General features: G+C 36.6%; 5 protein-coding genes across 6 annotated transcripts; 2 read left to right on the top strand and 3 right to left on the bottom strand.

Moving 5' to 3' along the window:
* Positions 1-558: 558 nt before the first annotated feature.
* LOC118599575 (odorant receptor 131-2-like) lies at positions 559-1,700 on the bottom strand. The gene has a single exon (XM_036215103.1). The coding sequence runs from the start codon at positions 1,644-1,646 to the stop codon at positions 753-755; it is 894 nt and encodes a 297-aa protein (XP_036070996.1). The 5' UTR covers positions 1,647-1,700; the 3' UTR covers positions 559-752.
* A 3,633-nt stretch (positions 1,701-5,333) lies between these two features.
* ppme1 (protein phosphatase methylesterase 1) lies at positions 5,334-12,682 on the bottom strand. Its single transcript, XM_024266430.2, has 14 exons — positions 12,397-12,682; positions 11,680-11,773; positions 11,409-11,501; positions 10,822-10,879; positions 9,328-9,379; positions 8,964-9,118; positions 8,735-8,825; positions 7,826-7,891; positions 7,605-7,731; positions 7,397-7,526; positions 7,257-7,301; positions 7,115-7,179; positions 6,946-7,013; positions 5,334-5,662 (listed from the first exon to the last, which is right to left on the bottom strand). Exons 1-14 carry the CDS (start codon positions 12,480-12,482, stop codon positions 5,659-5,661), a joined length of 1,134 nt encoding a protein of 377 aa, XP_024122198.1. The 5' UTR covers positions 12,483-12,682; the 3' UTR covers positions 5,334-5,658.
* A 3,291-nt stretch (positions 12,683-15,973) lies between these two features.
* LOC112142639 (mitochondrial uncoupling protein 2) lies at positions 15,974-18,276 on the top strand. The gene is made up of 8 exons (XM_024266144.2): positions 15,974-16,112; positions 16,212-16,337; positions 16,435-16,568; positions 16,652-16,859; positions 16,943-17,140; positions 17,216-17,317; positions 17,407-17,587; positions 17,657-18,276. Exons 3-8 carry the CDS (start codon positions 16,437-16,439, stop codon positions 17,769-17,771), a joined length of 936 nt encoding a protein of 311 aa, XP_024121912.1. The 5' UTR covers positions 15,974-16,112; positions 16,212-16,337; positions 16,435-16,436; the 3' UTR covers positions 17,772-18,276.
* A 1,261-nt stretch (positions 18,277-19,537) lies between these two features.
* Positions 19,538-21,556, top strand: LOC112142092 (mitochondrial uncoupling protein 2). The gene is made up of 8 exons (XM_024265344.2): positions 19,538-19,668; positions 19,758-19,909; positions 20,150-20,334; positions 20,425-20,641; positions 20,715-20,912; positions 20,975-21,076; positions 21,158-21,338; positions 21,439-21,556. Exons 3-8 carry the CDS (start codon positions 20,209-20,211, stop codon positions 21,551-21,553), a joined length of 939 nt encoding a protein of 312 aa, XP_024121112.1. The 5' UTR covers positions 19,538-19,668; positions 19,758-19,909; positions 20,150-20,208; the 3' UTR covers positions 21,554-21,556.
* On the bottom strand, positions 21,350-26,916 carry dnajb13 (DnaJ heat shock protein family (Hsp40) member B13). Of its 2 annotated transcripts, none has more exons than XM_024265338.2 (9): positions 26,691-26,916; positions 26,513-26,616; positions 26,134-26,295; positions 25,895-26,043; positions 23,250-23,363; positions 22,193-22,306; positions 22,030-22,106; positions 21,603-21,791; positions 21,350-21,468 (listed from the first exon to the last, which is right to left on the bottom strand). In XM_024265338.2, the coding sequence occupies exons 1-8, from the start codon at positions 26,765-26,767 to the stop codon at positions 21,626-21,628; spliced, it is 963 nt and encodes a 320-aa protein (XP_024121106.1). In that variant the 5' UTR covers positions 26,768-26,916; the 3' UTR covers positions 21,350-21,468; positions 21,603-21,625. The 2 variants fall into 2 exon arrangements, with proteins under 2 accessions (XP_024121106.1, XP_024121091.1); XM_024265323.2 differs by having other exon boundaries at positions 21,350-21,521; positions 26,691-26,915.
* Between the last annotated feature and the right edge of the window lie 665 nt (positions 26,917-27,581).

Genomic DNA, 27,581 nt, shown 5'->3' on the forward strand with positions numbered 1-27,581 from the left:
AGCTTGTATTTTCTTTATCAATGTTAACCTGACTTCAGAGTCTTTAAATGAGTGCACAGCTTCAAAAGAACAACTTACATTTCTCATAAATGACACATGCATGGCAAAAGGGTGAACAATTCTTAAATTAAATTTATTTATTATACATAGCATTTTTTAAAGCTGGTAGTGAGCAGCAAAGTGATTCAAAGTTAAAGAAAAACAAATGTAATCAAGTCTCTAAAATATATTTTGGCAAGGCAATTTATTACTACAATAGAAGTTAAGCATCAATTTCGTGTTGCACATAATGCAATACAAAAATGTGCTTTGTACAATTAATTGCATAAAAATACTAAGTATTTTAATCTCTGCATCAATTAAAATGTATACAAAATCTAATATTTACTATGGAAAAGCAGTAAAGTATTTATCACTGACTGATTTCTGAAATCAAATAATTTTTTTATTTTTTATCATAGGATGAAGACAATAATAAGATAGTTTTTCAAACCTATAAAAAAACTTGAAGGTTGTGAGGTTAAGTATGTAATCATACTTTTTTTGAAGATCTAATTAATGCAATAATTTACATACAAAAACAGAATTAACATTTAAATATTACACAAATGACACTAATTGTGATAAGTTAAAAAGGTTCAGAAAACCTTCCAACCCACTTTTGCTTTTTCTACAAAAAAATAATTTGTCATTGAACATGACTAAAAAAAATAAATAAATAAAAAAAACGTCCATAATTAATGCTCTGATAATTAACCAGAATATGGGCTGACAGTGGAAACACAACCAAAAGTAAAATGGTACTTAAATGAACGTTTTAAGTTGTGATCTCTCAGTCCGTATATGAGAGGGCTCAAACATTTAGGGAAAATGATTAAACTTAAAAAGAGGATGTACTGAACTTCGATAGCTATTCCTGGATCCAAAGTTAACATTTCACTGGAGTTTATCATGTCAAACATGGTGGAGACCAGACACAAGCACAGCTGAAAGAGATGCAGCAGCAGTGTCTTCTGCGCCTTGTTGACGCTGCGCTCCAAAGAAGTCATTGCAGTAATCATAACGGCGATGTATGTGTAAAGGACAACGGTGGTGACCAGAACAAAATTGACAACAGTGAAAGCTCTGTCTAAAGTCACAAAAACCTGCATTCGGAAGACACTGTTTCTTTTGCAGATTCCCTGTGAGGAAAAGTCTTTGCTTTTGAGGTTGACAAACAAAAAGATTTGAATGAAGGTGTCTAATGAGGCCACTGTCCAAATGACAACAATGGCTACACCGGCCATTCTGGGTGTAGAAATGGTGGTGTGCCTGAGTGGAAAAGAGATGGCAACATATCTCTCTAAAGACATAACAGCCAGGTTTAGAGGAGACATCCTAATAGTAACAGCAGCAAATTGGGTGACAGCAATGCAAACATAGCCGATCATTTGGACCGTGGACACAACAAATAAGTACAGCAACATTGCCAGCAGGAGCTGGAGAGACTCAATGAAGAGCAAATGAGCGAATAGTATGTATCGGGGTGACTCCAGTAGGAGGGGTTTTCTCAGCAGGGCGAACACCATGACACTGTTAACATACAGGAAGAAGAGACACGGCAGCATGGACAGTATGGCTTTGACAGGAACCCCAGACGGCCTCATTTGAGGGATTTCTGTCTCGTTCAAAAAGGTAGTATCTGTGGATCAATTGAAAATCATCAAATGGAATCATTAATCAGCTTTGAGACAAAAAAAATAATAATGTTTTAAGCTTTGAAACAAATTCACTATTTCTAAAAATAAAAATAAGTCACATTTCAGAGGAGAAAATGTTTCACTAAATAATTTTCCTGAACATCTAAGAAGTACTTACTGGCCAACAGCTTCATCTGACTATTTAAGAAACTACGTTTCTGAGACAATCAGGCTTCTGCTCCATCGTTTTTATAGGCATTCTGAGTCTTGACATCATCCACCAACCTCCACCCCTCAGAGGTCACATAAATCACCAAAGCAAATGTAATTAGCTTAACCTAAATCTTTAAACTATACTTTAACTTTCCATTTTTACTCAATTAATAAGTTAATTAATATATTTATTTTTTATAAATCTTTGCAAAACAAATCCTTGCACTTATTCAATAAATGTTCTTGAATCAAGAATGAAACTCATTCTAAATTATTAAAATTGCCATTATGTTCCAACAGCTTGACAAAATGAACTCAAAAGAAAATGTATTGCTAGTTCTCACTTTGCTGATGTATAAATAATTTATGCTTAACCATTAAAACTCTTCAGCAGCCACAGATTAGGTTTTCTAAATATCAGTCAGACTTTGAACAATATGTGCAGTTCAATTGTCTCTCTTTTACTTTCCTGATGCCAGTACTGGGCTTCCATAAGGCTCATTCTCATGTTCATCTTTATACAGATGACGGAATAATTTATTGTCATAATAATAACATTTCTTACATTTTTGCATGTTTCAGGGGAGTTATTTGGTGCTTTTCCTGCTCAGACTCCTGCTGGTTCCTCCCTTCAAGAAGGGATGTATCTTTTTACAAATATCCGACTGTCATGTTTGACAAAAATCTTCCTGACTACTGTCATACTGAAATTCTATTAAAAAACTGAAGTTGCAATTCTGATTTCTGCATGGGAGTCATTCACATTTTACATTTAGTTAAAGAAGTACTGCAATAGTTTCTGAACAGGCCTGTTGCTGCTACCTTGTTGCTTATACTTTTGAATTTACAGCATATGATTTCAAAGACCAGTTTCATACACAAAATTCCTCAAAAATATCTCTTTGCGATAAAGCAAAACAAGCATATAAGGCGGAAAAAAAATGACCCCCTCCCTTAAAATGAAACTGAACTCCAAGCCTTGCTTATTCAATTCATTTATTTAATGATTATTCGATATAGTTTTTTTTATCTTTATAGAACTGATAGTGTTTTTTGTCTGTACAGTTCCTCTATTTGTTTGATGCGTGTCTTGTTTTGTTATACCAGCTCTCAACTTCTGTCCTGTTAATATTACAAATGAAATTCTGTATCTCAATAGGGTGATCTGCACAAACAAAAGGTAAATAATGGCGCATGGATCAAATTTGCCAATTTAAGAATGAAGTTCAAATCATTATAACTACATTTTTTATTACTATTTTAATTTATTAATAGGCTGCATGATAGTGTGGTGATTAAAACTCTTGCTTCACAGTGAAGAGACCCTGTTCTATCCCAGCTGGGACCTTTCTGTGTTTCGTTTGCATGTTCTCCCCGTGCATGCATGGGTTTTCTCCAGGCATTCCGGCTTCCTCCCACAGTCCAAAAACATGCGTGAACATGTGTGAACCTGCAGCATGCTGGCAGTCTGTTCAGGATGTACCCCGCTTTTGCCCATCAGTAGCTGGATTGGCTCCAGAAATCTCATGACCCTAAAGGGAATTCAGCAGGTTGTTATTGACAAATTCTCTGGTCATAAAATGATGAAATTGAATTTTGAGCTGTTTGACATAAACTCAACATGACTCTGCTGACAAGCCCTAAGATGGAAACCATTTACTTTGATAAAAATTTTCTGCCAAAAAGATATGTTGGCTTTGACACTTGAGAGTGACTAATGGTCGATTAAATCTGAGATGATAACCTCCTTCCTCATTAGTCTGTCAGCATGACTAAGGGTACAGACTATACACATATGGGGCATAAAACAAAACACTTTATGGTCACAAAATTGACTTTCTTTTGGAATATAGATACAAACTAAAAGAAAGATGTTATATTTTGCAAGCCAACAAAGGTGTTTCTCCACCAAGAACTTCAATAAATATTTCTTGGGGGTCAATACTTATTTATTGCCATCACACAGAGTAAAAAAAAAATCCTAACAATTTTAAATTGTTTTCTATGTCCTCTAATTGTTATGTATACCAAAACTATTATAAAATATAAACCTTTAATTACTGAGGGGGTAGATTTCTGGTTGTGACACAATTTCTGTTTTAAAGGCCATTACCAGCAATTGTGTTAGGCTTAAAATATAGTGAACAGCAAAAATGAAAGCTTTCCCCAGTTAGTAAAATTTGACGCAATGATCTGACGCATCAAAAATAATAACAATCTAAATGTTGTCTTTAAATCCAGACAGCTCATTCATACATTTTGCAAACAGTGTTAAAGAAATTAAAGAAAAAAACGAATGAAATTTAACGATTAAAAACAAGAAATGTTTTTTTCTTGTTTATGGTTTTTCAGTGTACATCATTCTGGACAAAAATGCAAGTTGAGTAAATTAAATTTAAAAAAATAAAAAAGTGTGAAACAGGATTATTGCGATATGTGGAATTTCTGCACTGGACAGTTCCTTTTTCTTGTACAGTGGTTGACTCCTACTTTTGACTGGAATTAGGAGTAAAACTAAATATTAAAACTAAAAAAAATAAACTGAGGATTTATTTTAAATCGTGAAATGATCTGCTGTAGTTCACACACAAGTATTGTGTTCAGTATGTACCATGTAAGGAGTGTTGCATTAGCCAATAGAGTTAAGAATAGAAAATTAAATCTTCACAGAAATAACATTTTTATCCTTCTAGTGATAATTTTTTTTCATATTTCAGGTTGTTTAAAGAAAATATTTTATAATAACAAATATACATTTTCCTGCCACAGAAAGAAGGCCTACAATGTACCCAGAAAAAAAATCAGTCATTGGATCTTCAGAGACAGATCATTACGATTCATAAATAATTCAGATGTTTGTAAAGCCCTGCGCTGGTCCACTGAGGGGTAATTAAACCTGTTTTTGTTTCCAGGAGTTCATCTGGAACTCAAGGACATTTTTGTAATACTTGAAAACATACAAATCATTATTTTTGAAGAACATTTTGTAATACAACTGATTTTATTTAAGAACATTAAAATTAATTATTCATTCCAAACTAAATGTACTTATTTGCAGAACTACGTTAACATCAGATAATGTGAAATTCATGGGGTTTAATAGTCTCTACTGTTAAACCTCATTCATTAATAATAATAATGTGTTTTAGACATTGAGATGGACTATCACAGAAAAATTCAGCAGAAGGTCAGATGGTAAGATGCTGAGTTACCATATGTTGCAAGAACAGCTTCAATCTGCCTCGACTTCAGGTCATCTGTAAGTGTTAAACATTACTCAATATGTGGAAGCAAAATTAAAAGGTAGCTCAAATGATAGAACACAAAACTTTTATTTTGAGAAATTTTCAAACTGCATTCATTTATTTGTTGAGCACCAACTTAATGTAAGAAGGCTCCACTTGAAATGATAATTTAAACATATCCAATACAAAAACATAGTGACAGTGTTGCAGCATCCATCTTTAATTCAGTTCAAACCCCACATACACACGTTACCAGTGATGCAATCCCTGAAAAGAAACCTTCAAACAAGAAAAGCAATACTCTTCAGGAAAAAAGGAAACAAAAACAATACAATTTATTCAGTTCACAATATTTAAATAAAAAAAGGCAAAGCTGAAAGGCAAAATTATCTATGCATGTAAGCAACTTAACAACAGTAATAATAATAATAATAATTTTTTTATTTGCAGTTAAATTGGACAATAACGTCAATGAATCTTCAAACAGGCTTTCCACAGTTGCTGGATGTTTGGAGAGAAATTTAGCTGTAACAAAAAAAAGATATAAAATATGAAAATAGGAAATTTCAAACAAAATATATTTCCAAAAATTAAAAAAATAAAAACACAATAAAATTGATCCCCAACAGTTAGATCAGGAGCCTGCAACTTAAGGCTCCGTTTAACCCTCCATAGTGCGTCTCTGGCTAAAGAAAATTAAAATAGTATTTTTTTTTTTAAGTAAGAGTTACTAAATTTGCATTTATTTAAATTATATTAGTTAAGCCTATAAATTTATGTCTGAGGAGCACCAAGAAGATAAACTATGTCAAGACTTTTACATCGCTGCTGACTTGAAGAGGCCTTGTTAGCTCCAAGCTTCAGATTTCAAATACTACGGAAAACTTTGACAAAAAGTCTGATCTTCTCTGAGTTTAAAGAACATATTATATTTTCTTATGCTGTACAACATTGGTTAGTAGCCGCCCCGAGCTACACTGGGATGTGCAAAGGATATCTTATTTTGAGAGGAAATCATCCTAGATTCTGTCAGAAGTCAAAAACAATTTTACATTTTGAGAAAATGCTAATTTCCCTATAAATTTCAATTTTTTTTCATGCCAAAAAAGAACTATAATTCATATATATATTTAAAAAATAATGTGATAAATGCAAAGCGGTACTACATTCTTAAAGGGCAAAATAAGACTGTCTCTATCTAGGTTTTAATCAGTAGAAAACAGGCCTAAAATGGCTCTTTTACAGTTAAAGGTTGCAGACCCCTGAACTAGATCAGCAAACTATGAAAAGACACTTAAAATATTCCTGGGATTCTGGATTGATCTGTGAAACATCCGGTAACATTTCAGATGCTTACAGAAAGAATCCCAGATTAAAAAAAAAAAAAAAAGAGTTTCTTGGTTTAATTTTTCACAGCAGATATCCTAGATTGGATCCTTTTCTTCAGGACATAGAAGGTCTGTGATATTTTGTTTCCACGTTTTTTTAATTTAGATGGTACAACAGAAAGAAAAAGTTAATTGTTTTGAAAAAAATAAATGCACCTTCACTTGTCATTATGTTTAATATTTTGTTTGAGCAAACAGAACTGAGGGAAAACTAGTGCAGGTTTCAAATTGGCTGATAGAAATGTATCCACAAGCTCCATAGCTTTTGGTAATGAAAGGAAAATAAATACATAAAAACATTATTTCTTAAAACAATATTACCAATAATTCATTATAAACCATATATATATATATATATATATATAATCCAATGCTAAATGAGCCCAATTAACAATTTTCTTCTAGAAGAAATCCTCTTACCACATGTATCCTTCCTTAAACTCAGTAAATTTGTGTCGAACCATAAATGTTGCCAGAGCATCCGCTACCTAGTTGACAAAAAACAAGGATCAAGAAATTCATTCAGAAACAATTGAATAGGGACTACATTCATGGCAAAAGTTGTATTGGATATTTTATTTAAATTTACTTTTTCAGGTGCATCCTCGTGAACTGCATGACCACACTGAGGGAGGACCTGCATCTGAAACTTCCCTGAGGACCAGATTCAGAACAGTCTATGAGACTTTTACTAGTATGATGAAAAAACTAGAAACATGGTCTTTACTTACCTTGCATTTGTCCAATAGTGAGGTCTTTGTCAAGCCTGTCCACTCCTGCATAAGAGGAAGCATTGTAGTGAACACATGCAGAAAGTTAGCTTTGACATAAAAAAGGAAACTAACAGCATTCATTGATAAATGGATCAAACCTGCAAGCAGCAGTAGTTTAGGCCCAGGGCAGCTGAGGAAGAGAGCAGAGAGACCCCTGAACCAGCCGTCCCAATATTTTTCTGTCTTTGAAAGCTCCACACGCCAAGTAAAGACACTCTCCTTTTTCACCTATATGATAAACAAATTCACGTTTTATTTTCCTGCCAGGGAAAAAGGTCATAGAAATACGGCTGTCAGAGACTGAACCTCCTGGTCATCTTCTTTCATTTTTTTCTTGCTGGATTGTTCCTCCACCTCTTCATCCTCCTCTTCCTCTATAATGCCTTCACCGGCGCTATTTGAGAAGCTTGGACTGCTAGATGACTCCTCACATCTGGGAAGGACAACAGGCAAAAAAAAAAAAAAATCAACTTAACCACTTGGTGAAACTTTCAGTTCACAAAAAGTCTAAACTAGAACAGACATACTTCTTCACTTGGCCTCCCATTGACACTCGAGCTGACTCTATGTTCCGGATCTGACCACTCTTCACACTGATAGCAGAAGACACACATCAGTTAGGCAATGCATAGGTGGAGTCAATGAGTTTAAAGTCTAACTTTAAGAAATCAAATGTAATTTCTCATCTAATAGCGCATGTCTATTAGTGATATACATATATATATATATATATATGACTGAATAATCTATTGAAAACTATATTATTGGTTACTGTTATTATTAACTACGTCTTAAAACTAACATTTATTGTGTCGTTGTTCTACTAATAAACCGATGCATTTGACAGTAAGTAATGAAAATTTCAGCTGACTGCTTTAAATAATAAATAAAGTCTTCATTTGAAGGACACTCGTCAAAGACAGTGCAGTAAAATTCTTTCTTTCATAAAAAATAATTTAAATAAGAAGTGCATTGATGCTGCTTGTTCTGATATATGCGGGAGTGAAACTAGAATCTCAATTATTTTAAATAACAGATAAGATTCAAATTTTTTGTTTCAATGTAGTTTATGGATAAATTATAGAAAAATAAGATCTTTTTTTTTTAAAGCTTATTTTCTTTCATTGCATTTAAAACCGCTTTAATACTGATTATAAAAAAGAATGTATCCAAAACATGTTCTAATCCTTAAATGTTATATAGATTAGATGTCAAATAAAAAAAAAAATCAAAATGGAATCAAAATGTTACAATGTTTTCACCAACAAAAAACAGGCTTTATTTGTTAAAGATTTTTAAGTCACCATATTTTACGCTTAAATCTGGATGCAGTTGTTTTTATCTAGCACAGGCTTTTAATGCCAGTTTCAAACGAGATTTTAAACTTTAAATTCAAAATATGCCCTTCACTGCCTGAACAGTTGTATCCTTTTTACCTCCACTCGATGGCATTCTCCAGAGATTTAAAAGTCTTTGGCCGACTTCTGAGGAAGTTCTGCATACTGTTCAAAGCATCCATTGCCGTGCCTGATAGAATTGAAAATATTAATATTGGTCATTAAATGTCCAGAGTCATCCAACTTTTCATTGGTGTTCTACAATCTTTTTATTATTTAAAACAGTAATAAGTACTCCCCAAAATGTTAGGGAGTTCATAAACTTTACCTTCCACAACATCAATGACACAGAGACCCAGCAGTGATGGTACATGATTGGCAACGGCTGTGTGGACCGCGATGGCTCCACCCATGCTGTGTCCAATAATCAGGATTGGAGGGGGATTCTCCCCGTAGAGCACCTCCACCACTTTACCGACATCCCTTACAACAAAAGAAATAATAAACAAACAAACAAACCTGTCTACTATTTAAAAACACAACAGAGCGATATTCATTATAATAATCTGGAACCATTACATAAATTAATGTGTTCAACATTTGGAGGTGACTGTAAATTGATAACAAGCTAACTATAAAACCACTTAAAATATATATATATATATATATTATATTATAACACCCTGTCTTACTTTGCCATGGTGTCTGCCGACAAGTCTTCTGGATTTTTCACTTTGGTGTCCCCTGCAATTTATGAGAGAAACAAATTTCAGAATTTCTCATTAAGTTAACCAAACAAAATACCAATAATATGTTTTAAATGTATTTACAAATGTATTTGTTTAACATAGAAAAATAGGTTGAAACTCCAACGATGCTTTGCAAAGAATCAGAAATGTTGGTGTAGCGACTACTTCAAAAAAATCAAAAGTCGCTGAGAGACTGACGCTGGCCCCAGCTATTGTGTGACGCGCTAAGCAAAGGGACATGAATTGGGTCGTGCTTTGAACCTTTTACTAATCACCAAAATGTAACTGAATCAACATAGGATGAATGGCTTATTGTAAGAAAAAGAAAAAGGGACAAAAATGGGCAAAGAGCGACAAAAAAAAGCATTCAACAAAAAATGTGGCAACCCAGCTCACCCTCTTCCATATAACATACAGGTGCAAAGTTGAGTTATAATCACAAAAAATATGTCTCCGCCCACAAACATGTGATCCACCAGGTGATTACCTGCTCAATATGACCGCAAAAGATACTAAAATCAAAAAACAATATTCATTCAACTTAATATAAACTACAATTAAATTCAAGGCTCCTAGAGTTGGTCTTTTTGAAGACTACTAGTTGTTTGTTATGATTATTACATTTTAAATTGAAAGTATTCCCAAGCTTTCTTATCTTACCTTGACAATCTCAGATTAGTTTTCTCTTTTTTTTTAAGTAATTGTAATTGTTGTTGTAATTGGAAAACTTCTTCTATCCTTTTTGGTAGAAAATAAAAATGTTGTCCATGCTATACATTGCAAGAACTAATAAACCACCTGTGTAAATAACAAAAAAAAAAATCAGGTCTTTCTATCACTTTTATTGACTCTAGAGTATAAATAAGAAAAAAAAGTCCTTAATATGTCCGTCATTTGGGAAAACTCTACAAACATTGTTGAATGAATGGATCATTCTCAGGAGCTCAGTGTTTTCCAGTATTGTACCCTGTTAAAATTCCACCTTTACAACAAGTTTAGCTGTTAAACTTTCACACCCTGCAATTAGCTGTGTTGTTCACCTTTGGGTATATCCCGTCAGGGGTCTCCACATCAGCTTTCACCGATCCACACACTTGGTTTGGCAGAGACTTTTACGCCGGATGCCCTTCCTGACACAACCCTGTATTTTATCCGGGCTGGGGACCGGCACAGGGATACCCAGAGTCAGGCCTCCCTTTTGACTACATGTGTAGGCAGTAAAGTGTAGGGTCTTGCCTAAGAACCCACACTGGATTAAGTTCATATTTTTATGTTCTTTTTTTTCTTTTCTCCTCTTGCATACACATAAATAGCATTTAAATCTGCAGAAGTGACTATCTTGACTTCAGAAAAAAGTAAGTTCTACATAAAATATTTTACAATTTTTAAAAAGGGAAAAATATTTTTGTTCCAAAACCTACAAAGTATTTTTCTTACCATGAGCTCGGAGGTCCATGGCTACCACCCTGCAGGTAATCCTGTTGGTTATGACAGACTGTAGAGACACACACAGAAGTCCTTTCAGTCGACATTCTGGGCAGTCTTACAACACAAATATTGCCAGTATTACTCGTGTTGGTGTGAGATTAACTTTCCATGCTTAAAGATCCTCTCCAATAAAAATATTGCTTTTGGTGTTTTTAACATGGTTTTGTAGACATTTTCTCATGATGGGGGACATATATAAAGCAAATTAAGCTTAAAATCAAGAGTAAACAAAAAAAATTCTGTCGGAAAAAGCCAGCAGCTGTGACATCTTGCCCTTAACTGTACGGCTGGATGGCTTCAATAATGCTCGCTCTTTTTGTTGCACTCACAGGTGAACTTCTAATGAATTCCTGCCACTCTGCAGAAGCTATGTCCTAGAAAACTACACTTTTTGGTTTTGCCTAAAAACAGCATAATCATAATTAAAACACCATTATGAATGCTTAAAAAAGGGATCAAAAGATGATTGGAGTGGGCCTTTAAGAATAGGGGGTTATGCAGAACCTCCAGTATTAAAGAGTAGTAATGATACCCACTGTGAACACTGCCCAAGAAAGGGCAGAATGGCCTCCTCCATGGAGCAGCAACAGCACAGGACCAAGCGAGCCGCTGCAGTAAATTCTGAAAATGTGTTGCGTGGTCAAGAAAACACGACGTAAAGCTGAGAGCACTGTAGATTAGGATGTCTAAGACACAAAACAAAAATCTAGACAAAAAAATAAGGCATTTGAATCAAAATTCCATGATTTACATCAAACAAAACACCAAGATATTTCTCTTGTGAAGCACAGATGTTGGGAAGGATATATCTTTGCCATTTTCATTTTCCACTTCAACGTCCTCCATGGTTTCAAAGTACTGACTCCAAAGCAGTGGGGTAAAATCTCTCTTCCGGCCAGGTCTATAATATATATATAAATATACATTAAAAAATGAGCGAAAATCCTTATGTACATAAGATTAAACATACTATATGCCTCAAAACTGCAGTTTGACTCCATATTATTGTTACTATGATGGTGACTGACAGCTGTCCACCCTACAGTCACGACTATGTGCAGATCACGAACCACTTTAATAAAGTAAATAAAATCATCATCCTTATAAGAATGTAATGACACTATTGGTTTGAATCTAATTAGAACACTTCAATGGGTTATATAAGAAGTGTTTGTTTATCTTTCGTTTTGATGGGGTAATGGAGAACCCTCCACCCAAACACAACTTCTGACGCAGTTTTTTAAATATGTAAAATATAAGCTCTACACAGTATCACTTAGACTTTTATTAACTCAAATGAGTCGTACGAAGAGTAAAAATCACTGCAGCAGCTGCGGGAGGCGGGTCGTGTCTACTTTACCTTCGCGGTAGCTAGGCTAGTGCTAGCTAATGCTTTTCGTTCAGCTGAGCCGTTTTCCGACACGCTATTCAGTCGTGTTCAAAATATGGCTTTGACAACACGCGAAAAATATTATTAAAACCTATAACACTTTCATAAAACGGTTAAGACATTAACATACTCACCCCATCTTCATTTTAGAGCCAGATTGAAATCCGCCAGCCATTGGAGGTCTGGAGGCCAGCAGGTTTAAATGCAGCTGTTTCTCCATGCCGTGAGGAAAGAGCGCCTCTCTGTCAGGAGATGTCGACTATAGCCTTCCTTTTCTTTTGCTGCATAAGATAGTTTTTTACACTTGTTTGGACGTTAACCAAACATTTAATAAATCGTTGAGAGTATAACTGGCTTACGGCTACGATTCTTCTTCTCTGTATTTTTCCGTTTCCTTTTTCTTTGGTGGTGGTTTTCTCGTCACGTGTTTAATGTGCTGCCATCTAGCGGTCAAATATCTAACAGACTTCAAATCAGGTCTTTAATCCAAGGAATAAAATAGGTAATAGCCATCGAATCCCTTTCTGTGCCTCATAAAATACTAAATTTTCTGAATTATTAAAAAGAAAAAGAAAAACAGCTATTTGTTGTTTATTATACTGAAAAAGTTCGTTTCTCTTCTGATTCCTCCACTTTACCCTACACTGATAATGTTAAACTCTAGTCACTCCCATTACCGTTCTGTGATGTACCAGTCATGCTTTTTAAAATATAGCTATTTTGCTTCTCTTATTCCAAATAAATAAATAAATAAACTAATACAACCTTTATAAACATTTTTACTTGATTTACAATTTTTTTGAACCACAAAAATTTAATTTTGGTCCTTTTTTTTCTCTTGCCCCTTTCTAAGATGATATTATTAAGGGGTGTAACAGTTATTAATCTTAATTAATTAATCAATTTATATTCCTAAAGTCCAACCAGATTAAGCTGTCTGACGCAAGTTGTTAATGGATTTGAATTAAATCGACCCACACTATCATAACATTGGTTCAAATTGAAATACATTGATTAAAATCAATATTGGAATACAACATTTGCATTGAGACACAGTGGGTTTATATTACTAAAATGTAAAAATGACCAAGTGCCATCACAGCAGACAACAAACATATGACGGCTGCAAATAATGATCAAGCCATCATTGCAGTTGAATATGTGGAAATTATTTGAATTTTGCAAAGAAATGTGACAATACAGTGTGGTGTCATGTTCTGAGTCCCACTGGTTGAATGTGTTGGATTGATTTTGGACCTGTGAATCGGGTTGTTCAAAATGAACCCATGTCAACTATAAATCTTATCGGCAACCACAAATTATGATATGAATTGAATCATTGTTAAAGTGAATCATTACACCTCTAGTAAAATTGTATTTCTTCTCTTTGAACAAACCTTGTCTTGAACAGAATGCAACATAAAGGTGCAGAAAACAGCTAAGAACTCAATAAGCCAAAAAACTGTTTCAATAGATTTTTTTTATCTGTGTTTGCAAAAAAACATTATAATGAAGATATTACATTTAACAGGAAACCCTTAAATTTATACGATAAATATGAGTGACAATTTGTAAATCTAAAAGAAACAAAAAAACAAAAAACAAAGTCGTGGGGGTTGAAACATCAGTTAGCATCATATTACATTATGTAAAAGTGTTTGTCATTGACCCATATTAAACAATTTTTTAATAACAACTGCAGCTGTTCAATTACAACATACATTAATCACAAGTCATGCTGATCAAATTTCCTCTGGTTAACCAGCACCATCAGGTTTGTAAAAAGCAGGTCATCCTGATGAGAAGAGGGACCAGACATTCATGGACTAGATTCAAAAACACTATTTTTGAACCCAGGAGAGGTAAACTGTAAAACGTGTAAAAAGTGTAGTATGGGTGTCTTCTAAAAAAGAAAAAAAAAAAAAAACAGCAGAACCCTCAATGTGAAGATGATGTCACATCCACATCCGAAATTCTTCTTAGTTCCTGACCTGAGTGTCTGATAACCCCAACAGAAAGTTGGTTGACCTGATTTAAAAAAGGTTGACTAAAATGGAAGAGCAGTCCCCTATCGTAGCCTTACCAAGTATATTAAAAATGTGAGGGGTTTTCATGCCAGCTTGCAAAAAATGGGGATTGGTAAAAGCTTATCTGAAGTTTAAATTATCTGCTTAGAAATCATTAAAGTAGTAGAAATCGTATGTTAACATAAATAGAAGAAATAAAAATTTTGCAGTTGAAGAAAGTCATACATTCAAGTATTTTTATTTTAATCAACATATTTTTCTGAAAGGTTTCTGCAGTCAGTAAAATGCTGAGTCACCTCTGGTATGTGAAGCCGTTTGCTGTGTTTTTCTGAAAAGCTTCTGTTTGCATGCACAAAAACATTTAGATCAGGTGAAGAAGGAGCAAAACAAAACTCGAGGAGTAAATTAAGCATCGTTGTGCAGCATCTTCAGACGCTTCCTGTCAAACAGGGATTCAGGAATGGCAGGTTCATTGGTGATTGATGTGGAAAAGTAAGCAGGTGCTGTACCGTAGCACTCTGTCCCACTGACCTTTAAGTGACTGTAGTGTTATGGTCCTTATTTATAGTCCGATGGAGATTATCAGTTTCACAGCACTGATTCACGATTCGTGGTATTTAACGTGCAAAGAGGAGGCAGTGCTGACAGGAGTCCGTTTCTTTTTCCATGTCTGCAGGGGTGGTCTCTGTAGACTGGTTGAAACCAGACCAGGGAGCTGTTTACTAGTCCGACCGTGAGTGCAAAAGCTGTACACAAAATGTTCCAGAGGAAGTGTTTCTGGTTTCATGTTAAGGTTGTTGATGATGACAGCCCTTGTTTGTGCTTTTTGGGAACTAAAACACAAAAGTGTCAGGTTTCAGGTTACATAACGTCTTGGTAAAGGGACATTATTAGATAAATACTGTAAACAGTAGGATGGTTTCAGGCTAAACATGTGTACAAAAGCACATTAGATAGAGAACTGTGTGTGCACAATACCATTTTTTTTTAAACAAACAAGAAAAACCTTCAAAAAGAACATTTGTTATAACATTTTGCTTTCATGTACAGTATAATGTGCTTCCAAGATGGCGATTTGACAGAGAAGTACATAAGAGCACTCCAACAACCGGCTGATTTCCTTCAGATGCTGCACGCACCCACCCACCCATACTCATTGGCTGAGCCTCGTGGTTCCTCCTCAGAACTGAGAGTTTCATAAGAAGGATGTGAGAACTTAGGGAAACTCTTTTTTTTTTGAAGCAGTGAGCAAGGATGTGTGATAGACATGTGATCTAACAGACATCCAAATGCCCCTTCAAACCATTTAGGTACTTCAGGCACACCTCCAACTTGATTGGGTGCCACGGAGTAGCAAAAGGACGGCACGATGAGTGACATCAGAGGAGTAACCTGATCTCAAAGCTGGGAAATGTAGTTGTCGTTGAGTATGAAAGCAAATTCTCTGTATTTAAAAATAATTGAGGTGAAGTTAAGTAGAACTTACAAAAACAAACAAACAAAAAAAAAACAATGTAAATTTTTATGAGCATTCACATACTTGGGGTCATCATTTCGACAGCACTCAGTGCAGGTCAACAAGTTCTCACATGTCCAGCTGTGTCACGGACGAGAAAATATGATATTCACATGACAGGTGTGTATGGCGTGTACGGCTGCGCTGAAGTCATGTGGAAAAGATGCCTATAAATTGCGGAGCTCCTTCCAGAGAGGAACAGTAAACACGCCACAACGACAGGAAACCCACATGGATTAAACCAACAGAAAGGACTGAATATTTCCTCCAACTTGCCGGATTGTAACTTTTCTAGAGAATCGATCAGGTTCGATTTCTGTATTTTATAGTTTTTTATTACCTCATAATTGGCACATTCCTTTTTGGTCTGTAGTCACCTGTGAGTGACTAATGTTTGCTTTTCCAGGTAAAAGTGGCATGTGCACATCTTCAGCTTGGAGAAAGTTTATGCCCAAAAACATTTCCACATCAGAACCTCCTTTGAGAACCAGTCTAACTCTTGAGAAAACCTGAATCTTCGCTCCACTCAAAGGTGAGTAAAGCATCTTAAAATTGTTTTAAATCCACCTCAGCATTTTCACGGTGAGTGGTATTGTGCAAAAAACAATCTCTTTTTGTCGTCATCCCAGACATGAAAATGGGTGGCATGAGAGCTGGAGACGTGATGCCCTCCGGGACAGTGAAGTTCTTCGGAGCTGGCACGGCAGCCTGCATTGCTGACCTTATCACATTTCCTTTAGACACTGCCAAAGTTAGACTGCAGGTATGATGGTGTTTGTTTTAAGAGAGAGATTGATGCCGTCAGAGCTTTTGTCTTGATTACTTATGTTTTAAATCCCTTTCTAGATCCAAGGAGAAGCTCAGAAAGCAGAAGGATTCACTACAGTGAAGTACCGTGGTGTGTTTGGCACCATCACTACCATGGTGAGAACAGAAGGACCCAGGAGTTTGTACAACGGGCTGGTGGCAGGTCTCCAGAGACAGATGAGTTTTGCCTCGGTCCGGATCGGTCTCTATGACTCCATGAAGCAGTTCTACACACGAGGAACTGAAAGTGAGTTTCACACGTCAAATACAAAGACATAGCTATTCTGACTCCTCTGATGCACCAGTTAACCTAACCTCCATGCCGTACAGATGCTGGGATTGTCACGCGCCTCATGGCGGGCTGTACCACAGGCGCCATGGCTGTGGCTTTTGCACAACCAACAGATGTAGTGAAGGTGCGCTTCCAGGCCCAGGTACGACAGCTGGACGGTGAGAGGAGATACAACGGCACCATTGATGCCTACAAGACAATAGCCAGGGATGAAGGCGTTCGTGGACTTTGGAGAGGTGGGCGCCTTTTCATTTCACACTCACTGATGAAAGGTCTTCATTTGATTTTAAAATGATAATTCCTTCACTCAGGCTGCATGCCAAACATCACCCGCAACGCCATAGTAAACTGTGCAGAGCTGGTCACCTACGACACGATCAAAGAACTCATTCTCAAGTACGACTTGATGACAGGTGGGTTGAAAAATAAAATACAATTAAAAAGTTTTCAGTCAAACAAACAGATTGAAAAACTAAATTACTTTGATTTTTCCTTCTTACAGATAACCTGCCGTGTCACTTCACTGCTGCTTTTGGTGCAGGTTTCTGCACCACCGTCGTGGCTTCTCCTGTGGATGTGGTCAAAACCCGTTTCATGAACTCTGGAAGTGGGCTTTACAGCAGTGCAGTCAACTGTGCTCTCACAATGCTCAGAAACGAAGGACCTGCAGCTTTCTACAAAGGGTAAGCATGACTGCAAACATGAAACTGCTTTGTGGCTCTTCTAAACCTTTTTTCACTTGCTTCTTGAAGGTTTGTACCGTCTTTCCTGCGGCTGGGATCCTGGAACATTGTGATGTTTGTAACGTATGAACAAATTAAAAGAGGAATGACCAGAGCACAGCAGTACTGGGAGTCACCATTTTGACAGCATCTGGTTGGACTGGTTTAACTTCATCATCACAGAGGTACAAAGGCCAAATCTACAGCACACAGCTCAAAGCTGGAAAAGGACACATGTGAAGCAGAGACAGCTTTTTGTGGCAATGGAGCCCAATTTCTCAGGGGTGGATGGATCTCAGACTGCAAACATGAGAGCAGAAGGAGCTTCAGTGCTGATGCTCTCTAAAGACTTGTGGCAGGAGGAAACAATACTTTTTTAGATTCCTATAGTGAAAGTCTTCTACATCAGATGGATCTAAACTCCAAATCTAAAACTTGATCAACTGACTGAGTGATGAAGAACTTTTATGTTTACAAAAAGTGATCTAAAGATCAATAGACTTTGTTTTAGTCTCACGACTATAATAGTTTCTGTTCCGTTGGTTGTTTACACTGTTTATCATTTTATGCACACACTTCCTATTGTGAATGGTGATTTATTGCTGGCCAATGAGTCATGTGTATGTTGCACATTAAAGAAATTGAACTTTTGCTGTGTCTGGAATCATTTTCTTTTCCTTCATGACATAATTACGGAGACCGGGAAATGATATAAAAAAATTAATTGTTCCCTCAAATTATTATTTTGTGCACACAAATTACAAGTCTAACTTGTTCCTTCAAATGAGTATGTTGTAAGCACAAAATACTAACTTGTGCTCACAAAATGCTAACTATGGCACACAAAATGCTAACTTACATGCACAAAAGGAAATTTGAGCATGCTAAATGCTAACTTGTGCGCACAAAATGCTAACTTTTCTAAATTTATACACACAAAATGCTAACTTGTGCGCACAAAATGTTAACTTTTGTGCAGAAAATGCTAATTTGAGGGAACAGTCTATTATTATTATTATTATTTTTATGTTATGTCCAGGGCTCCATACCCTAAAAATAAAAGTAGAAGCAAAAAGCTCTAAAATTTAGCAACTCTTTTGTGGAGATTTGCTTACATCTTCCTTTTTTCTTTTTCAAAGATAATGAAAAGTGACAAACAAGCTTGTTGCCCTTTGCTCTAATTTCACAGCCAGGTCAGGTAGATAAATAGAGCCACAGCGCCATCATACCGTCTAGTGACACTTGCAGGACAGACGTCATAAAGCTCCTCTTTACAATCCACAGATATCAAGTGTCTGTTCTTTTTATATTTGGCAAACTGCAACGAATCCTCTGACGGTGCATTATTTGGAGGTCCTTATGGAGGCACAGTTGAATTTAAATGTCACAGCTTAGACATACTAAAAAGAAGTTAAATAAAATCTTTGATTAATTTCCTGGAAAATCAATTTTTTCCTTTTTCTGAGGACTTTGTTAACACAGAATCATTAATCAAAGCAGGAAACAGCAAGTCTTACACAACATCTTTTTAAAAAGGCTGTGTGGAGATAATGACTTGGAGGAACATATGGCTTTAATCTGCTGTGCAGTGCACTGTGTTCTGTATATTCAGCATGACTCAGCATTTGCTGCATGCATTACACAGCCTTAATGAGTAAATTAATTAAATTACCTCCAGCATTCTAATTTGCTTTACCTCAAAGCACTTTATGTACATGAAAATCAGTGATTCGTCCTTTTGCAGCTGGAGAGATGGGACAACGACGTAAAGGGTGACGTTGAGAAGACAAAAGAAAAGTTTACTCCAAACTTTAAATTTATGCATCAAACAAGAGTCACAGAAATGACATTTTGGCCTCTCAAGCAGCAGACTGCTCTCATTGGTATTGTTAGTGAGGGGGGGCAAAGTAACACATGCGGTTCCATGATGTAACAGCAACAGTACTTAAAGCGGGGGCTTTTTTGCCTCACACCACTTCACTCTGGCACGTCTGAGCATTGTCAAGCAAGGAGGCGGTTCAACATTCAAAATTAAAATAACGGTAAAACTGCTTTTTCAAATAATTATATTTTACTGCATTTTTTGCCTAAAATTGTTTACGCTAATAAACAAGCTGCGTGTCTTTCGCAGGATTTTTAATATGGTTTTAGGGCTTACAACAGCTGAAATACATTCTATGGAAAAACAAGGTGAAATAGTTAAATGCGCAGCTAAGTTTAGCCAAAGAGACACCTTCAGGGAATCCTGATCTCCATTTTTCTGTCCTAGTCGCTCCAGATAAGGTAAGGAATCCTTTAAAATCTTTGCTGGAAAAAATACTATTTTTGTTGGTTCATTCTGTGTGAAGAAAGGATCTCACATTTGAAAAAATTAGTCTGTTGAAGTAATTTGACAACTTTTTAAATAGCACTTTTTTTACACTGTAAAAGTTTAGATTAAGGAGAAAAATGAAAAAAATAAATCTCAGTTTGGGATTTAGTGACGCCCTAAATATCAGGATTTTTTTTTTTTTTTTACTTTAGGGGTTTTTAGGCAAAGTCCAAACAAATAACGGCCTCAGCTGATCCCAAGAATTCTGAAAATGGTTGGATTTGGACCTGCAGATGTGCCTCCGTCAGCTGCTGTAAAGTTTGTAGGAGCAGGAACTGCAGCCTGTATTGCTGATCTGCTCACTTTTCCACTGGACACAGCCAAAGTGCGGCTACAGGTAAAAAAAAAAAAAAAATCAACACACAGAAACATCCATTCATTTATGAATGTACAGGCACTTTTTCATTTTCTTTGATATAATCCAAAGATTCAAGGAGAGTCTGCAGCCTCTGCACCGATCGGGAGGGCCCCTACCTCTGTGTATCGTGGAGTTTTTGGCACCATCATCACTATGGTGCGCACAGAAGGACCACTGAGTCTGTACAGTGGACTGGTGGCAGGTCTTCAGAGGCAGATGAGCTTTGCTTCAGTCCGGATCGGCCTCTATGACTCTGTCAAACAGTTTTACACCAGAGGCTCTGACCGTAAGCATCCGTTCTACAAAATAGTTTAAAATGTTCTATCCCTCCTTGACTGAAGTCCTTTTTTCTTCCATAGATGTTAGCATTGGCACTCGGCTGCTCGCAGGAGGCACCACCGGTGCCATGGCGGTTGCTTTAGCTCAACCCACAGACGTGGTAAAAGTCCGCTTTCAGGCACAGACCAGGTCAAATGAGCACGCCAAACGCTACTGTGGCACCATTGATGCGTATAAGACCATTGCTAAAGAAGAAGGCGTGCGTGGTCTGTGGAAAGGTAACTTAAGAACCTGAATTGTTTGGATATTTATTCTTTGACTAACCTGGTTTAACACACAGGTACTGGTCCAAACATCGCACGCAGTGCTATAGTTAACTGCACAGAACTGGTGACGTATGATTTCATTAAGGACATGCTTCTCAAGTCTACTCCCTTGACAGGTGAACAGTCATTTAATACAAATGTTAAATGTAACGCTTGACAGGTTTCTGTGTGATTTAAAACAAATCTCTACAATGCAGACAACCTACCCTGCCACTTTGTGTCTGCATTCGGGGCCGGGTTATGCACCACAGTGATCGCCTCTCCTGTCGATGTGGTCAAGACAAGATACATGAACTCTGCTCTAGGCCAATACAGCAGCGTCCTCAACTGTGCGGCTGTCATGATGACCAAAGAGGGCCCCTTTGCCTTTTACAAAGGGTAAGCAGGGATTGTGTTTCAGCCCAATGTTTATTAAGAATGAAAAATGTATACAAAGTAAAGAAGACAATCATGTTGTTTGTGTTCTTGCTCTTGAAAGGTTCATGCCATCATTCCTCCGCCTGGGCTCCTGGAACGTAGTGATGTTTGTGACGTACGAGCAGCTGAAACGAGCCATGATGGCTGCCAATCACAACAGCCCAATTTTAGTGTGATTTTAAAAAGATCATTTCATGTGTTTCAATTATAATTGAATAATCTTACGGTGTTAGTCTGTATCTTGGAATCTAAACTTCATAGCCAGAGCTCAGAGCGTGCTTGATCAGGCCCTTGCTGTCAGAGGAGAGCTTCTCTGGAAACTGGAGGTCAAAGGTGATGATGAGGTCTCCTCTCTGGGAAGGATCCTGGGATAGTGGCATTCCTTCTCCTGTCACCACCTTGCTGTATGCAGGACTGATGTGTTTTTGACATGGCAGAACAGAAAGTACCTGTCATTTTGTAGAAGTTGATGAATATTTCTAATCACGTACATTTTTATAAAGCATTTGAATTTGTAATCATTGTGTTCCTTGTCTCTGATGCTTCCAGTCTAAACTTCATGTCAAGTTTACAAAAAAAAATGTAGTACTTCATTGTGCAAAGCTCATTTGAAATGTTTCATTTAGACCACACTGCATGCAAAAGCACTTACTGCACAATGTCATTGATAGGAATGCTGAGTAGCCTGCCATCTAGTGTCGGGATGTCTAGAGAGAAGCCGGTCAGAGCCTGTTCAAATAAGTATCAACATCAGCTTCAGCACTCACAAACAAACAGTTAAATATGTGCAATGACAACACCATTACGTGACTTACATTCATCAGAGAGATTTTGACCTTGTAGATCAGGTCATTGTGTTGTCTAATAAACAGAGGGTGACTTTTCTGTCGCACTATTAGCACTACATCTGCTGGAGTCCGGTCCGGTCCCTAAAGAGGTGTGATAAACAGGTTTGGGCATAAAATGCAATGATGTTAAACTAGAATCAGTTTAGGGATGATCGAACATTTTTTAAACTAAAAAAGCAAATAAATAAATAAAAATAAAATAATGAGATAATTCCTGGAAGGATTCAGAAAAACAAGGTTGCATGAACCACAATGTATGCTTTAATTACTAAAACTACAAACATCAATTAACCACAGAATACATAAAAAACAAATAATACATTTGAAAAATTGCCATAAAGATCAAATGCATGTCATTTAAAACAGGCAAATATATGGTTAAAGGAGTAGAATTTGCTGTTTTGTGCTTCTTATAGTCACATTATATTCATACTGGATTCACTATTACTAATCACATTTAGTTTTATAATGTGAACATATTTGAATGTAATGTTAACTGATAAGTCAGTGAGTGATTGTTTCTTATCACAAAGAGTAGTTTCTTTATAACATGGAGTAGAATTTTTCCTTTTAAAATATAGTTAATCTCTCTTATCTAAACAATATGTAAATTACTATCCTTATTTTCTATATTTTATCCAATTTTTCACCAGGAACACAATTTTGGCTAATGTCTCAAATTCTTTGGAAACAACAACAAAAAAAAAACAACAATAAATTATACAAAAAGATCGGCTAGTGTGAAAAATCTCCAAAAATTCATAAAGATTTGCACAAAGTTACTTTTATAAAAAAAATAAAAATAAAAACATTTACAACCCAATTCTTATTTTGCCAGTTTAAACTTTAAGCAAGATTAATTATAGGATATATTGATTAATAATATGAAATTTGTGGGGTTATGGGAGTTATTTTTACAAACATCAATATGGTCACATTATGATGACATCAAACAATAAAAAATTCTTATCAGTTTCATGTCAGTTTTGAGTCATAATAATTTTTTGCCAAAGTTTGTGTTTACCTGATCTCCCTCTTTAGGGAAAATAACCCGTGTGCCTTCGCTCCATCCAGGCTTCACGTCTACAGTCAGAATCTTGTCTTTAACACAGGAAGTGTGTCCATCGTTATTCAGAACCTGCACAGAAAATGAGGAGGAGGTGAAACATGATTAACACTTGAATGCATCTTTATTATATAATCATAATTAGTCCAAAAATTCCCTTTTAAAATATTGCTTAGTTTACAAAATAAAAGTATTACTTATTACAGTATTACTTTTATTATTTAAAATCTAAGAATGACAGTATCCTTATTATATGTGTGTGTAGCGGCTGCGGACTCATGAGCCGCTAGAGAGGCTGCGGCAGGACCTTGTTTGTGACGCGCTCCAAAGAAGATGATGAAAACGTCCTCTGGATGTATCTTGATTTATTAAAGATCATCGTAGACACGGATAACAAAAAATGTGTTTTTGATCGTTCCAAAATACAAAGGCAAATAAAGCGGTCAACAAAAAATACCGGGCCCTGTACACCCTCTCTCTGAACCAACAGAACCAAAACCAAACCCAGGTGAACAGGTACGGCTAATGATATCTTTCCTCATCACGTGACACACAAAAAAATTGAAATAATAAATAAATATTATCATGGCTGCTACACACCAGCCCCTAATTATTTGGCTAGCAGACAAATAATTACATGCAAAAAAAACTACATCAAATTCACTCCCAACAATTCAGAATTACATTCAGTTCATGTCTTTTTTTTCTTTTTTTTCTCTCTCTCTCTCTTTTTTTTTTTTTAATCAAAAAACAGTCAATTGGCCTCCAGTAGCCATTTTGTCCTTTAGAAGTTTATGAGTCCTTAAATCCATGAAATCTTCACTTCATCATGAAGCTATTCCATTTGTGTTTTCAGCCTCCAGCAGCAAAACCATCTTTGAAATAGGTCGATCCAAGCAGCTGGTCTTTGTCTTGACTCGAGCTTGACGTACTAATCCTCTTCTGTCTGGGAAAGTCTGAAGCACTTTTCCCAGAACCCATGAGTTTCTGGGAGCTGAACTGTCCACGATGAGGACTATATCACCAGGAAGGAGGTTCCTCTTCGTTCCAAGCCATTTTTGTCGCTCTTGCAGTTGAGGCAAGTATTCTTTTGTCCATCTTTTCCAGAACAAGTCCGACATATATTGAACTTGTTTCCAGCGTCTGCGTGCATAGACATCCGCAGCGTCAAAGACTCCTGGTGGCAGTGATGGTGAAGTCTTCAGTAGCAGAAGATGATTTGGGGTCAAGGCTTCCAGGTCATGTGGATCCAAAGATGTTGTTGTTAATGGACGACTGTTAATGATTGCTTCAACTTCACAGAACAGAGTATGTAGATTTTCTTCATCCATTGTTTGTTCAATCATAATGGAGTTGAGCACCTTGCGTATGGATCGGATGAGTCTTTCCCAGGATCCACCATGATGGGAAGCAGTGGGTGGATTGAAGTTCCACTTTATTCCTTTCTGGAGAAGCATGCTGTTAATCTTTGCTTGGTTCCACCCGTCCATAGCTGTCCTAAGCTCACGTTCTGCTCCAACAAAGTTCGTCCCATTATCTGACCGGATCTCTTTGACTTGACCACGTCTTGCTATGAAACGTCTTAAGGCGTTTATGAACGAGTCAGTATCCAGTGAAGATGCAACTTCAATATGGATTGCACGTAAAGCCATACAGGAAAAGATAACTCCATATCTTTTTACAAGGCTTCTTCGACTTTTTACTTCAAAAGGCCCAAAATAATCAACACCGACGCATGTGAATGGTGGTTCATCAGGTGTAATTCTCTCTTTGGGAAGGTCTGCCATGTGTTGAGACATGGGTTGTGCATTCAGTCGACGACAGAGAACACATTTCCTTAGGATACTTCGTATAGCCGAGCAGGCCCCAGTAATCCAATACTTTTCTCGAAGCTTAGACAGCATGTGGTTTCGACCACCATGTCCGACTTGATGATGAACGTGTTGTAGAATCAGATTTGCGATACGAGAATCCTTAGCCAGTATAGCTGGGTGTTTCGTCTCCAATGGCATAGAAGATCGGCTAAGCCGTCCACCAACACGGAGAATTCCATTTTTTATGAATGGACAGAGTTTGTAGACATGGCTTGATCTTTTCACTTTGGCTCCACTTTGTAAACAGGACAATTCCTCTTCAAACTTTCTTTTTTGGCAATATTTGATTATCTCCTCTTCAGCTTCTTCTACATCTTCCACATTCAGACATCTTTTAACAGGATCTTGTTTAATTAGAGCTTTTTCATTTTTCAGTAGAATTGGTTGTTGTTTTCCATTTGTCATTGTAGGTTTTGTAGTTGAAAGAGCTTTCTTTCGGTGGGATGCCATAATCCATCTTTTAAACTTCAGGAGCCATGCTACAGCAGTTTTTAACTTGGTCCAAGAGGAGAAATGATGAATGATAGTCATCACTGGATCAACTTCTTCACAGGCTTGAAGTGGATTTGCTGTTATATTTCTGACCTCAGGGTCATTCAAGAGCAGCTGGTCAATATTTTCTGGGTTCATGGGCCATTCCCCTTCACATTGCACGAGAAAAGAACTTAAAGACTCAAAAGCTGCAAGAGACATAAAATAGATGTTTTGAATGTAACAACTTCTACCTACCCTGCGAGATATCTTGATTTTTTTGGTGGATCCCAAGAACAGATCCTGAAGGCTCAAATAGAGTTCTCTCTCTATTGGGGGGTCCTGCGTCTTCTCCAATTGTGGTCGCAGCACCCCAAACTGAAGTGGTGTGTCGTTGGTGAAAAAATCTAGCCAAAGATAAACAGTAGTAGTTGCAAATGATGCGTTTCAAGACAGTAACTATACAACATGGAGTTTTATTTGGGGGGGTTTCTTACCGGCAAAGGGGTTGTCACCTCCAAAAAACTGTTGAAATGTTTTGTCTGGATTTCCATGGTAGGTGTATTTGGATGACCAAGCCCCATCACTGCCAAACTCAGGTGGAATGCCACCTTTCAAACCGTCCTCACCAAATTTATCATAGATCGCCTTCTTCAGAGCTTTAGGTAAAATAAAAAATATAGATAAATTATATTTTTAGGTCAGAAATTATCCAAAGTGTGAAATTGTATATTTTAAAGCTAATTTATATTATTTTTAAAGTCCTGAAGTTCTTAAGAATTAAATACTAAATGCAGCTTTTTGTCATAACAATACTTTTAAAAGACCACGTGACCGACAGCAGCCATGTGAAGAGCGTAAACAGTGAAGTCTCACGGTCGCTCAGGACATCATAGGCTTCACCCAGCTGAGAGAACTTCTCTGCACTTCCAGGTTGAGCGTTTCTCCGCGGATGAAACTTCACAGCCAGACGACGATACCTGGGCAGACCATTTTATGACCACTTTACTCAAAATTACACAACGAGTTAGCTTGCAGGAAAAAAGTAACTCACGCTTTTTTGATTTCTGCGTCAGATGCCGTCCTGTTAATTTCAAGAGTCTCGTAGTAAGCGCTGTTCAGACTCATCATACAACCAAACAATGACGGCAAAAACCAATATGTTTTAAATAACTCGACTACTTAAAAAATAGAAATGTACATAAAAGTTGACGGACAGCAGAGAAGTCCGAAAGTTTGGGTTTGCTGCCTTGACAACCACTGATCAGAACTCTCGCGAGATTTAAAATTATTGAGCACCTTTTCTGTTACAGAACACCTCATTGGACGATATAAATACAAGTAAAATAATAATAATATAAAAAAAAACTAATTCTACAAAAACGAACAGTCCATAAAATGAAGATTTGTAAAAACTATGTAAAAGCAACGCTAAAAAGATTAATTTCAAGGTTTTTTTTTTTTTTAATCTCCACAGTGGATGGAACCATCTTATCCCCAGACAGGCTGTTCGTTCCACAGGTGAGGAATGCAATTTGTGGGGTTTTCTTCTGACCCCTAACAGACTTGGACCTGGGGCTCTGGGAGGGTCATACGAATAGAAGTTCACTCCCAAAAAGACATTTGTAAACAAATAAAATAATATTAGAACAACAAATAAAACCAGCGACAGAGTGGTAAGCATTTAATAACTGATTTTAAAATGAAATAATCACCCAAAGAACGACCTTAAATCCTGGATGGTCATCAGGTGCAAATATGCATTCTGACATGTCAGCATTTTATAGGTGAGTTTGGGATTTTTTTAAGGTTATATTTGTTGGCAACATTTGTATTTGTCAATTAATAACAGGGAAATATGGATCTGAAAAAGATATTTTCTATTTAATCTCCATTTCATCTAACCTTGGAAATACCCCGTTTGTTTTCCATTTTCACTCCCCTA

Source organism: Oryzias melastigma, linkage group LG14 (assembly GCF_002922805.2).
Source record: "Oryzias melastigma strain HK-1 linkage group LG14, ASM292280v2, whole genome shotgun sequence".
Classification (NCBI taxonomy): domain Eukaryota; kingdom Metazoa; phylum Chordata; class Actinopteri; order Beloniformes; family Adrianichthyidae; genus Oryzias; species Oryzias melastigma.

What these genes read in the sequence shown, in the direction of transcription:
- LOC118599575 (XM_036215103.1), bottom strand. Translation starts at nt 1,646, where the DNA reads ATGAGGCCGTCTGGGGTTCCTGTCAAAGCCATACTGTCCATGCTGCCG.
- ppme1 (XM_024266430.2), bottom strand. Translation starts at nt 12,482, where the DNA reads ATGGAGAAACAGCTGCATTTAAACCTGCTGGCCTCCAGACCTCCAATG. An exon ending in TGTCATTGATGTTGTGGAAG is followed by an intron (nt 8,826 to 8,963) that starts GTAAAGTTTATG and finishes CAATTCTATCAG; the next exon opens with GCACGGCAATGGATGCTTTG. An exon ending in ACGAGGATGCACCTGAAAAA is followed by an intron (nt 7,014 to 7,114) that starts GTAAATTTAAAT and finishes TTTGTCAACTAG; the next exon opens with GTAGCGGATGCTCTGGCAAC.
- LOC112142639 (XM_024266144.2), top strand. Translation starts at nt 16,437, where the DNA reads ATGAAAATGGGTGGCATGAGAGCTGGAGACGTGATGCCCTCCGGGACA. An exon ending in CAAGTACGACTTGATGACAG is followed by an intron (nt 17,318 to 17,406) that starts GTGGGTTGAAAA and finishes TCCTTCTTACAG; the next exon opens with ATAACCTGCCGTGTCACTTC. An exon ending in CCTGCAGCTTTCTACAAAGG is followed by an intron (nt 17,588 to 17,656) that starts GTAAGCATGACT and finishes TGCTTCTTGAAG; the next exon opens with GTTTGTACCGTCTTTCCTGC.
- LOC112142092 (XM_024265344.2), top strand. Translation starts at nt 20,209, where the DNA reads ATGGTTGGATTTGGACCTGCAGATGTGCCTCCGTCAGCTGCTGTAAAG. An exon ending in TTACACCAGAGGCTCTGACC is followed by an intron (nt 20,642 to 20,714) that starts GTAAGCATCCGT and finishes TTTCTTCCATAG; the next exon opens with ATGTTAGCATTGGCACTCGG. An exon ending in CCCTTTGCCTTTTACAAAGG is followed by an intron (nt 21,339 to 21,438) that starts GTAAGCAGGGAT and finishes TGCTCTTGAAAG; the next exon opens with GTTCATGCCATCATTCCTCC.
- dnajb13 (XM_024265338.2), bottom strand. Translation starts at nt 26,767, where the DNA reads ATGATGAGTCTGAACAGCGCTTACTACGAGACTCTTGAAATTAACAGG. An exon ending in GACGCAGAAATCAAAAAAGC is followed by an intron (nt 26,617 to 26,690) that starts GTGAGTTACTTT and finishes TGGTCTGCCCAG; the next exon opens with GTATCGTCGTCTGGCTGTGA. An exon ending in TCCCTAAAGAGGGAGATCAG is followed by an intron (nt 22,307 to 23,249) that starts GTAAACACAAAC and finishes ACACCTCTTTAG; the next exon opens with GGACCGGACCGGACTCCAGC.